Source organism: Lonchura striata, chromosome 33 (assembly GCF_050655825.1).
Source record: "Lonchura striata isolate lonStrDom1 chromosome 33, ASM5065582v1, whole genome shotgun sequence".
Taxonomy (NCBI): domain Eukaryota; kingdom Metazoa; phylum Chordata; class Aves; order Passeriformes; family Estrildidae; genus Lonchura; species Lonchura striata.
In genome coordinates this window covers 7,283,187-7,295,113 of record NC_140735.1, presented here as the reverse complement: position 1 = coordinate 7,295,113, position 11,927 = coordinate 7,283,187, and the positions used below count along the sequence as shown (strand labels likewise).

Sequence of the window (11,927 nt, the reverse complement as noted above, 5' to 3'; positions counted from 1 at the left end):
TGCTAGGGGGGAGGCTTAAAAGGGCAACGGTGGGAATAAACGAGGGGGGACCGCCTTAAAAGGGCAATGCTAGGGGGAAGGCTTAAAAGGGCAACGGTGAGAATAAGAGGGGGGTCCGGATTAAAAGGGCAACGCCTGAGGGGGCTTTTTGTATTCATCGTGCTTTTTAATAGAAAAATATTAATTTATATTAATGAAAATTAATATATTTATATTTACATTTACATTTATATTTATGTTTAATTTATAACATTATATTTATTTTTACTATTATTATATTTGTTTTAATGTATTTATTTAGTGTATTTGATATATTTATCCAAACAGTATACACTGTATATGATTTATATAGTTTATATTATCCTTAATAAATATTAAGGATATTTTAAGAATATATTATTCTCAATACTTTTTATTACCTTAATATATATTAAAGGTATTTTAAGAATATATTATCCTCAATACTTTTTAATATTCATTATAACTGAGTTCTGTAACTTTATAACATTTATTATTTATTTAATAATACTTATAAAGATTTAATTATGAAATGCTACATTTAATAAAAGTTATAACACTTAAACTTTTAATATCCCTATCCTTAATTTTATTTTTAATGCTTTAACAAAAATCCATTTTTATATTAATTAATTAAGAGGCAACGCTCCTTTAAGAAGCCACGCCCACCCTTTCAAAGCCCCGCCCACTCCCTTAAACCTCATTAATTAATTAACCAATTCATCAATTTGTACCCAAATTCTCTTTATTCGAAATGGAAAAGGGGGCGTGGCCGGGGGGAAGGGGGTGGGGCGCGCCGATGACGTCACAGCGGCGCCGATGACGTCATCGCTGACGTCACCAGGAAGGGCTGGGCCGGCAGGGGGCGCTGCCGCTGCCCGCAGAGCAGCAGCCAATGGGGACGCACCACGAGCAGCGAGGGGCGGAGCTTCAGCGCCTGCCGAGGGGGCGGAGCTTGCGGTTAATTAAAAACCGGGGGTGGGGCTTGGGAAGCCACGCCCCCCGGGGGTGGGGCCACACCTCCTGGAGGGCGGGGTCGCGGTCCTGTGATGTCACCACGTGCGTCACCGAGGCGTCCAATGAGGCGGCCAGGGAGCTGCAGGAGCAGTACGGACCAGTGAAAACCAGTATGGACCAGTACCGACCAGTAAAAACCAGTACGGACCAGTGTAAACCAGTACGGACCAGTGAAAACCAGTATGGACCAGTACGGACCAGTATAAACCAGTACGGACCAGTAAAAACCAGTACGGACCAGTATGGACCAGTGAAAACCAGTATGGACCAGTATGGACCAGTGAAAACCAGTATGGACCAGTACAGACCAGTAAAAACCAGTACGGACCAGTATGGACCAGTGAAAACCAGTATGGACCAGTACGGACCAGTGAAAACCAGTATGGACCAATGAAAACCAGTATGGACCAGTACGGACCAGTAAAAACCAGTACGGACCAGTATGGACCAGTGAAAACCAGTATGGACCAGTACGGACCAGTGAAAACCAGTATGGACCAGTATGGACCAGTAAAAACCAGTATGGACCAGTAAAAACCAGTATGGACCAGTACGGACCAGTGAAAACCAGTATGGACCAGTACGGACCAGTGTAAACCAGTACAGACCAGTAAAAACCAGTATGGACCAGTACGGACCAGTGAAAACCAGTATGGACCAGTACGGACCAGTGTAAACCAGTACAGACCAGTAAAAACCAGTATGGACCAGTACGGACCAGTACGGACCAGTAAAAACCAGTATGGACCAGTACCGACCAGTAAAAACCAGTACGGACCAGTAAAAACCAGTATGGACCACTACAGACCAGTAAAAACCAGTATGGACCAGTAAAAACTAGTATGGACCAGTGAAAACCAGTATGGACCAGTACGGACCAGTAAAAACCAGTACGGACCAGTGAAAACCAGTACAGACCAGTGAGAGCTCCCAGTCCCCTCCCAGTACAAACTAGTAACCCCAACCCCCCTTTAACCCTTTCCCAGTTTATCCCAGTACAAACCAGTGACCCCCAACCCCCCTTTAACCCTTTCCCAGTTTGTCCCAGTATAAACCAGTCCCCCCCAAACCCCTTTAACCCTTTCCCAGTCCCTCCCAGTCCCTCCCAGTACAAACCAGTAACCCCAGCCCCCCTTTAACCCTTTCCCAGTCCCTCCCAGTATAAACCAGTAACCCCAAATCCCCCTTTAACCCTTTCCCAGCCCCGACCAGTCCCTCCCAGTCCAAACCAGTCCGTCCCAGTCTCACCCTCCGAACGCCACCACGAAGCGCCGCAGCTGCCGCCCCTCCCCCGCGGGGAAGTCGCCGTGCAAAAAGAACGTTTTGTCCTCAAAAAAATCTGCGGGAGGGGGAGGGGCCCCCAAAAAACGGGGGGGGGCGTGGTCAGAGCCTGGGGAGGGGGAGGGGCAGGGCGGGGCAGGGCGGGGGAGGGGCACGCACCGGGCAGGGGGGGGATGGGCTCCTCCCCCTCCCCCTCCTCGTCCTCGCTGTTCTCCTCGGTGGAGCCGCCGTAGGGGTCCGAGCTGGGGGAGGGGACAGGTGAGGCCACGCCCACCTCAGGTGAGGCCACACCCACCTCAGGTGTGACCCCAATGCTCCAGGTGAGGCCACGCTCACCTCAGGTGTGACCCCGAATGATTCATGTGAGGCCACGCCCACCTCAGGTGAGACCCAAAATGTTCCAGGTGAGGCCACGCCCACCTCAGGTGAGGCCAAGCCCACCTCAGGTGTGACCCCAATGCTCCAGGTGAGGCCACGCCCACCTCATGTGTGACCCCAAATGATTCAGGTGAGGCCACGCCCACCTCAGGTGAGGCCACGCCCACCTCAGGTGTGACCCAAAATGTTCCAGGTGAGGCCACGCCCACCTCAGGTGAGACCCCAAATGATTCAGGTGAGGCCACGCCCACCTCAGGCGTGACCCCAAATGATTCAGGTGAGGCCACGCCCACCTCAGGTGTGACCCCAATGCTCCAGGTGAGGCCACGCCCACCTCAGGTGTGACCCCAATGCTCCAGGTGAGGCCACGCCCACCTCAGGTGTGACCCCAATGCTTCAGGTGAGGCCACGCCCACCTCAGGTGTGACCCCAATGCTTCAGGTGAGGCCACGCCTACCTCACGTGAGGCCACACCCACCTCATGTGTGACCCCGAACGATTCAGGTGAGGCCACGCCCACCTCAGGTGAGGCCACGCCCACCTCAGGTGTGACCCCAATGCTCCAGGTGAGGCCACGCCCACCTCAGGTGAGGCCACGCCCACTCCATTTGTGGCCACGCCCCCGTGTGGCCCCGCCCACCGCAGGAATGGCCACACCCACTCCCCGCGTGGCCCCGCCCCTCAGCCCGGACTCACTCTTCTGATTGGCCGTCGCTGTCAGCTGACTCGGGGGGCGTGGTCCCAGGTGTGTCCAGGTGCGCCGGCCCCGCCCCTTTCCTGTCCTGGGCGGGGGGCGGGGCTTCCTCAGGCCCCTCCCCCTCGCTGCTGGAGGAGGCGGGGCCGTCCAGCAGGTACCTGGGGGCGGGGCGGCGCTGAGCCACGCCCACCTGGGGGCGTGGCCTCACCCAGCCCCTCCCAGGTGGGCGTGGCCACAAAACCCCTCTGGGTGTGGCCAAAGGGGCGTGGCCTGGATGGGTGTGTCCCCCAGGTGGGCGTGGCCTATCGGGGCGTGTCCCCAGGTGGGCGTTTCCCCCACAGGTGCCCTGAAATGTGGCCAGGTAAATGCCCAGGTGTGACCCCATCCCCCCCCAGGTGTGCCAGGTGTATCTCAGCTGTGCCCAGGTGTGACCCCATCCCCACCCAGGTGTGCCCAGGTGTGCCCAGGTGTGATCCTATCCACCCCCAGGTGTGTTTTTAACCCTCTCAGGTGTATTTCAGGTACCCAGGTGTGCCCCCAGGTGTGCCCAGGTGTGTTTTTAACCCTCTCAGGTGCATTTCAGGTACCCAGGTGTGCCCAGGTGTATCTCAGGTGTGCCCAGGTATGATCCCATCCCCCCCCAGGTGTGCCCAGGTGTGTTCCTATCCCTCTCAGGTGTATTTCAGGTACCCAGGTGTGCCCAGGTGTATCTCAGGTGTGCCCAGGTATGATCCCATCCCCCCCCAGGTGTGCCCAGGTGTATCTCAGGTGTGCCCAGGTATGATCCCATCCCCACCCAGGTGTGCCCAGGCGTGTTTTTATCCCTCTCAGGTGCATTTCAGGTACCCAGGTGTGCCCAGGTGTATCTCAGGTGTGCCCAGGTATGACCCCTTTCCCCCCCAGGTGTGCCCAGGCGTGTTTTTATCCCTCTCAGGTGTATTTCAGGTACCCAGGTGTGCCCAGGTGTGTCTCGGTGTGCCCAGGTGTGCCTCAGGTGTGCCCAGGTATGACCCCATCCCCCCCCAGGTGTGCCCAGGTGTGTTTCTATCCCTCTCAGGTGTATTTCAGGTACCCAGGTGTGCCCCCAGGTGTGCCCAGGTATGCTAGGTGTGTCTCAGGTGTGCCCCCAGGTGTGCCCAGGTGCATATCAGGTGTGCAGGTGTATCCCTGGTGTGCCCAGGTGTATCCCAGGTGCCCCCAGGTGTGCCCAGGTGCGCCAGGTGCACTCACGGCCCGCAGCTCATCCTCCTGCCCTCCCTCTGGCATGCCCAGATCCATCCAGGTGTCCCCAGGTGTGTTTCTATCCCTCCCAGGTGTGCCCAGGTGTATCCCAGGTGTGCCCAGGTGTGCCAGGTGTATCCCAGGTGTGCCAGGTGTATCCCAGGTGTGCCAGGTGTATCCCAGATGTGCTCCCAGGTGTGCCAGGTGTATCCCAGGTGTATCCCAGGTGTGCCCAGGTGTGCCAGGTGTATCTCAGGTGTGCCCAGGTGTATCCCAGGTGTGTTTCTATCCTTCCCAGGTGTATCCCAGGTGTGCCCAGGTGTCCCCAGGTGTGCCCAGGTGCGCCAGGTGCACTCACGGCCCGCAGCTCATCCTCCTGCCCTCCCTCTGGCACGCCCAGATCCATCCAGGTGCCACCACGACCCCGCCCTGCTGCCGCGCCCGCGCCGCCTTCGGCGTCCTGGCGAACGCGCACCTGCCCAGGTAACACCAAAAAAACCCCAAAAAACGAATTAAACAAAATGAAAAACCCCGAGCGCGGCCTCCTCCCCGCCCAGGGGGCGTGGCCTCAGAGGGGACGGGGGGGTTCACCTACACCAGGTGAGTGCACTCAGGTGTCCAGTCGGGCCGGTAGTCGGCGCCCAGCGCCGCGGCCGCCGCCCGCAGGTGAGCCCGCAGAGGGTTCTGGAAGCCGCTCAGGGCCAGCACCACGCCCCCCAGAACCGCGCCCCCCGAGTTTTTGGGGGGTCCCGAATTTTTTGGGGAGGGTCCTCCCGGCTTTTTGGGGGGTGCCGGGTTTTTTTGGGAGGGTCCTCCCGGGTTTTTGGGGGTTGCTGAATTTTTTTGGGAGGGTCCTCCCGAGTTTTTGGGGGGTGCCGGGTTTTTTGGGGAGGGTCCCAGATTTTTTGGGGGGGTTTTTTTGGGTTTCTTGGGGGTGGTGCCGTTGGTGGGGGAGGGGGGGGTGGGGGAGGGGGGGCGGCGCTTGGGGGGCTGTGGGAGAAAAAAAAATGGGGGGGGGGGTGTTCAGGTAAGGTTTTGGGGGGTCCCAGGTGGGGTTTGGGGGGGCCCAGGTGGGATTTGGGGGTTCCCAGGTGGGGTTTGGGGGGGCCCAGGGGGGATTTGGGGGGGCCCAGGTGGGATTTGGGGGGGCCCAGGTGGGGTTTGGAGGGTCCCAGGTGGGGTTTGGGGGGGCCCAGGTGGGGTTTGGGGGGGCCCAGGTGGGGCTTGGGGGGTCCCAGGTGTCGTTTGGAAATCCCCAGGTAGGGTTGGGGGGGCCCAGGTGGGGTTTGGGGGTCCCAGGTTGGGTTTGGAGGGTCCCAGGTGGGATTTGGGGTCCCAGGTGGGGTTTGGGGGGCCCAGGTGGGGTTTGGGGGGTCCCAGGTGGGGTTTGGGGGGCCCAGGTGGGGTTTGGGGGCCCCAGGTGGGGTTTGGGGGTTCCAGGTGGGGTTTGGGGGTTCCAGGTGGGGTTTGGGGGGTCCCAGGTGGGGTTTGGAGGGTCCCAGGTGGGGTTTGGGGGTCTCAGGTGTGATTTCAGGGAGTTTTGGGGTCCCAGGTGAGATTTTGGGTTCCCCAGGTGTGCTCAGGTGAGGTTTGGAGCCCCCCAGGTGTGCCCAGGTGTATTTTGGGGTCCTCCACGTGTATTTTGGGGTTCCCCAGGTGTGCCCAGGTGTGTTTTTCAGGTTCCCCAGGTATACCCAGGTGCATTTCGGGGTCCCCCAGGAGTGCCCAAGGGAAGGTTTGGAGCCCCCCAGGTGTGCCCAGGTGTATTTTGGGGTCCCCCAGGTGTATTTTGGGGTCCCCCAGGTGTGCCCAGGTGTATTTTGAGGTCCCCCAGGTGCATTTCGGGGTCCCCCAGGTGTGCCCAGGTGTGTTTTTCAGGTCCCCCAGGTGTGCCCAGGTGTATTTTGGGGTCCCCCAGGTGTATTTTGGGGTTCCCCAGGTGTGCCCAGGTGCATTTCGGGGTCCCCCAGGTGTGCCCAGGTGTATTTTGGGGTTCCCCAGGTGTGCCCAGGTGTATTTTGGGGTCCCCCAGGTGCATTTCGGGGTCCCCCAGGTGTGCCCAGGTGCGCCTCACCTGTGTGACGTCACTGCTGCCCTGCAGCGCGGCCGAGGCGTAGCTGGGCCCGGGGGGGGCCTGGGCGGGGGCTGGGGGGGGAGGGGAGACCGTGAGGGGTGGGGGAGGGGCTTACCTGGGTGGGGGAGGGGCTGTATGGGGAGGGGGAGGGGCTGAATGGGGAGGGGCTGTATGGGGAGGGGCTTACCTGGGTGGGGGAGGGGCTTACCTGGGAGGGGCTTACCTGGGTGGGGGAGGGGCTGTATGGGGAGGGGCTTACCTGGGAGGGGGAGGGGCTGTATGGGGAGGGGGAGGGGCTTACCTGGGAGGGGCTTACCTGGAGTGGGGGAGGGGCTTATCTGGGTGGGGGAGGGGCTGTATGGGGAGGGGGAGGGGCTTACCTGGGAAGGGGAGGGGCTCACCTGGGGTGGGGGAGGGGCTTATCTGGGTGGGGGAGGGGCTGTATGGGGAGGGGGAGGGGCTGAATGGGGAGGGGCTGTATGGGGAGGGGGAGGGGCTTACCTGGGAGGGGGAGGGGCTTACCTGGGGTGGGGGAGGGGCTTATCTGGGTGGGGGAGGGGCTGTATGGGGAGGGGGAGGGGCTTACCTGGGAAGGGGCTCACCTGGGGTGGGGGAGGGGCTTATCTGGGTGGGGGAGGGGCTGTATGGGGAGGGGGAGGGGCTTACCTGGGAAGGGGCTCACCTGGGGTGGGGGAGGGGCTTATCTGGGTGGGGGAGGGGCTGTATGGGGAGGGGGAGGGGCTTACCTGGGAAGGGGCTCACCTGGGGTGGGGGAGGGGCTTATCTGGGTGGGGGAGGGGCTGTATGGGGAGGGGGAGGGGCTGTATGGGATGGGGGAGGGCCTTACCTGGGGTGGGGGAGGGGCGGCGGTAGAACAGGGCCCCGGGGGGGCGCCGGGGGCTCCCCTCCCCCTCCTGGCGCAGCGTGAAGGGACCCAGGCGGCGGCGCTGGGGGAGGGGCACGGCGGTCACTCGGGGTCACTCGGGGTCAGGGGTCACTCGGGGTCACTCGGGGTCACTCAGGGTCACTCGGGGTCACTCGGGGGTCACTCGGGGTCACTCAGGGTCACTCATTGGTCACTCATTGGTCACTCATTGGTCACTCACTGGTCACTCATGGTCACTCATGGTCACTCAGGGTCACTCAGTGGTCAGTGGTCACTCAGGGTCACTCACTGGTCACTCAGTGGGTCACTGGTCACTCATGATCACTCATGGTCACTCATTGGTCACTCACTGGTCACTCATTGGTCACTCTGGTCACTCAGTAGGTCAGTGGTCACTCATTGGTCACTCACTGGTCACTCAGGGTGACTTGTGGTCACTCTGGTCACTCATTGGTCACTCACCGGGGCCGGGGGCGGTTCCTCGCCCTCCTCAGGGGCCGCGAACACCCGGATGAAGGCGAGGCCGTAGGGGCGGCTCTGGGGGCGGGGCCAACAGGTGAGTCCTGACCAGGTGACCCTGACCAGGTGACCCTGACCAGGTGAGTCCTGACCAGGTGACCCTGACCAGGTGACCCTGACCAGGTGAGCCATGACCGCCCCCCCCCCAGGTGCCCTCCCTGCCCCTCAGGTGAGCCCTGACCCTCCCCAGGTGAGCCCTGACCCTCCCCAGGTGAGCTCCTCCCCCTCTCAGGTGAGCCCTGACCCTCCCCAGGTGCCCTCCCTGTCCCTCAGGTGTGCTCTGACCCCACCAGGTGAGCCCCAGGTGCCCCCTGCCCGCCCAGGTGTGCTCTGCCCCTCCCAGGTGAGCCCCAGGTGCCCCCTGCCCCCCCCAGGTGTGCTCTGACCCCCTCAGGTGAGCTCCAGGTGTCCCCTGCCCCCCTCAGGTGCCCTCTCAGCCCCCCCAGGTGAGCCCCAGGTGCCCCCTGCCCCCTCCAGGTGAGCCCCAGGTGCCCCCTGCCCCCCCCAGGTGCCCCCTGCCCGCCCCAGGTGCCCCCTGCCCGCCCCAGGTGCGCCCCAGGTGCCCCCTGCCCCCCCCCAGGTGCGCCCCAGGTGCCCCCTGCCCCCCCCCAGGTGCGCTCTGACCCCTCCAGGTGCGCCCCAGGTGCCCCCTGCCCCACCCAGGTGTGCTCTGACCCCCCCAGGTGAGCTCCAGGTGCCCCTTGCCCCGCCCAGGTGCGCTCTGCCCCCCCCAGGTGCGCTCTGACCCCTCCAGGTGAGCTCCAGGTGCCCCTTGCCCCGCCCAGGTGCGCTCTGACCCCTCCAGGTGAGCCCCAGGTGCGCCCTGCCCCCCCCAGGTGCGCCCCAGGTGCCCCCTGCCCCTCCAGGTGCCCTCCCAGTCCCCCCAGGTGAGCCCCAGGAGCCCCCTGCCCGCCCAGGTGCGCTCACCTGGCAGTAGGGCTGGCTCAGCACCACCTGCAGCCGGTCCCACCTGGCCGTGGGCGTGGCCGGACGCTTGACCAGCGCCTCGGGCCCGAAGAGCCGCACCCGGCCCGGCCCCGCCCCCGCCCGGCTCTCGCTGGGCGACATCAGCGCCGCGCTGGGCAGCAGCACCTGCGGGCACAGGTAAGGCTCAGGTGTGCCCAGGTACCCCCAGGTGTGCCCAGGTATGGTTTAGGTGTGCCCAGGTACCCCCAGGTGTGCACCCACCTGTGCCCAGGTAAGGTTTAGGTGTGCCCAGGTACCCCCAGGTGTGCCCAGGTGTGTTTTTGGGTGCCCAGGTGTGTTTTTAGCTGTGCCCAGATGTGTGTTTTGGTGTCCCAGGTGTGCCCAGGTGCCCCAGGTGTGTTTTTGGGTGCCCGGGTGTGCCCAGGTGTGTTTTTAGTTGTGCCCAGGTGCCCCAGGTGTGTTTTTGGGTGCCCCAGCTGTGCCCAGGTGTGTTTTTAGCTGTGCCCAGCTGTGTTTTTGGGTGCCCAGATGAGCCCAGGTGCCCCAGGTGTGTGTTTGGGTGTCCCAGGTGTGCCCAGGTGCCCCAGGTGTATTTTTGGGCACCCCAGGTGTGCCCAGGTGTATTTTTGGGTGCCCCCGGTGTGCCCAGCTGTGTGTTTGGGTGTCCCAGGTGTGCCCAGATGTGTTTTTAGCTGTGCCCAGGTGTGTTTTTGGGTGCCCCAGCTGTGCCCAGGTGTGTTTTTAGCTGTGCCCAGGTGTGTGTTTGGGTGCCCAGGTGTGTTTTTAGCTGTGCCCAGGTGTGTGTTTGGGTGCCCAGGTGTGCCCAGGTGCCCCAGGTGTATTTTTGGGCACCCCAGGTGTGCCCAGGTGTGTTTTTGGGTGCCCAGGTGTATTTTTAGCTGTGCCCAGGTGTGTGTTTGGGTGCCCAGGTGTGCCCAGGTGTGTTTTTAGCTGTGCCCAGGTGTGTGTTTGGGTGCCCAGGTGTGTTTTTGGGTGCCCAGGTGTGTTTCTCGCTGCGCCCAGGTGTGTGTTTGGGTGCCCAGGTGTGCCCAGGTGTGTTTTTAGCTGTGCCCAGGTGTGTGTTTGGGTGCCCAGGTGTGCCCAGGTGTGTTTTTGGGTGCCCAGGTGTGCTCAGGTGTGTTTCTCGCTGTGCCCAGGAGTGTGTTTGGGTGCCCAGGTGTGCCCAGGTGCCCACGGGCTCACCTGGAAGTCGCCCCCGGCCGAGGAGCCCAGCAGCACCTCCACGAAGGCGGCGCCGTCGTTGCCGACGTGCAGGGAGTGAATGGGGCGGGTGTCACCCAGCTGGGGGAGCCACCAGTATAAACCAGTATAAACCAGTACAGACCAGGATAAACCAGTACAAACCAGTACAGAGCAGTATGAACCAGTACAGACCAGTACAAACCAGTATAAACCAGTACGGAGCAGTATGAACCAGTGCAGACCATTTCTGCCCCACTCAGGAGGAGCCTCCCAGTTCCCTCCCAGTCCCTCCCAGTTTATCCCAGTCCCTCCCAGTTCCCTCCCAGTCCCCGCCAGTCCCTCCCAGTTCCCTCCCAGTCCCTCCCAGTCCCTCCCAGTTCATCCCAGTCCCTCCCAGTTTGTCCCAGATTATCCCAGTTCAGCCCCACTGCCCTCCCAGTTGGTCCCAGTTTGTCCCAGTCCCCTCCCACTACATCCCAGTAACCCCCAGTCCCCTCCCAGTGCCCCCAAACCCCCTCTCAGTCACCCCCAGTCCCTTCCCAGTCCATCCCAGTTTATCCCAGTCCATCTTAATCCCCTCCCAGTTTATCCCAGTTCCCCTCGATGCCCTCCCAGTCCATCCCAGTCTCTCCCAGTCCATTCCAATCCTCTCCAAGTGTATCCCAGTTACTCCCAGTCTATCCCAGTCCCTCCCAATCCCCCCAAACCCTCTTCCAATTTATCCCAGTCCCCCCCAATCCCCTCCCAGTTTATCCCAGTCCCTCTCAATCCCCTCCCAGTCCACCCCAGTTCATCCCAGTCCCTCCCAATCCCTTCCCAGTCTATCCCAGTCCTTCCTAATCCCTTCCCAGTTCATCCCAATCCCCTCCCAGTTTGTCCCAGTCCATCCCAGTCCCCCTCAATCCCCTCCCAGTCCCCGCCAGTCCCTCCCAGTTTATCCCAGTCCCCTCCCAGTTTATCCCACTCCTCTCCCAGTCCCTTCCCAGTTACTCCCAGTCCCCGCCAGTCCCTCCCAGTTTATCCCAGTCCCTCCCAGTTCATAGTTCATCCCAGTCCCAGTTCATCCCAGTTTCCTCCCAGTTTATCCCACTCCTCTCCCAGTCCCTCCCAGTTCATCCCAGTCCTCTCCCAGTCCCTCCCAGTTCATCCCAGTCCCCTCCCAGTTTATCCCACTCCTCTCCCAGTCCCTCCCAGTTAACCCAGTCCCCTCCCACTTTATCCCACTCCCCTCCCAGTCCCTCCCAGTCCCTCCCAGTTACCCCCAGCCCCACCTCCAGCACCACGCTCAGCTGTTTCTCGCCCGCCGCCGCTCCCCTCCACTTCCCGCCATCCTCGGGCCGCAGCAGATTCTCCGCCGGGTGCCGCTGCGGACGCACCGAACCCTCAGAACCGAGCCCCGGTACCGCCGAGCCCAGCCCGGCTCCTCCCGAACCTCCCCGGGACCCACCGGGTCCGCGCTGGTCACCGACACCACCCGGGCGAACGGGATCTCCGCCATGAGGGCCGCGCCGGAAGTCCCCTCAGAGCGGCACCGGAAGCCGCCTCAGCGCCGCACCGGAAGTCGCCTCAGCGCCGCACCGGAAGTCGCCTCAGCGCGCCCTCCCGGGCCGCTCTGCTCCGCGCGACTCTGGGGCTCCATAGCGCGCGCCCATTGGCTGCGCGCATGCGCGGGGCGCGCTCTACCCGCGCGTCCTCCCAGCGGAGTT

The 11,927-nt window shown here is 61.6% G+C and overlaps 1 protein-coding gene across 1 annotated transcript; it reads right to left on the bottom strand.

The window, feature by feature from the left end:
- Positions 1-745: 745 nt before the first annotated feature.
- Positions 746-11,920, bottom strand: XRCC1 (X-ray repair cross complementing 1). Its single transcript, XM_085564446.1, has 14 exons — positions 11,669-11,920; positions 11,493-11,585; positions 10,222-10,320; positions 9,019-9,183; positions 8,035-8,109; positions 7,534-7,633; positions 6,687-6,757; positions 5,208-5,602; positions 4,971-5,087; positions 3,391-3,549; positions 2,476-2,558; positions 2,284-2,374; positions 1,039-1,114; positions 746-955 (listed from the first exon to the last, which is right to left on the bottom strand). Exons 1-14 carry the CDS (start codon positions 11,717-11,719, stop codon positions 824-826), a joined length of 1,707 nt encoding a protein of 568 aa, XP_085420572.1. The 5' UTR covers positions 11,720-11,920; the 3' UTR covers positions 746-823.
- Positions 11,921-11,927: the final 7 nt, after the last annotated feature.

Excerpts from the sequence above, each read along its gene's own strand:
- XRCC1 (XM_085564446.1), bottom strand. The coding sequence starts at position 11,719 with ATGGCGGAGATCCCGTTCGCCCGGGTGGTGTCGGTGACCAGCGCGGAC. Across the intron at positions 8,110-9,018 it reads TGAGCCAGCCCTACTGCCAG|AGCCGCCCCTACGGCCTCGC; the intron begins GTGAGCGCACCT and ends CCCCGCCCCCAG. Across the intron at positions 2,559-3,390 it reads AGCGACGGCCAATCAGAAGA|CTCGGACCCCTACGGCGGCT; the intron begins GTGAGTCCGGGC and ends CCCCTCCCCCAG.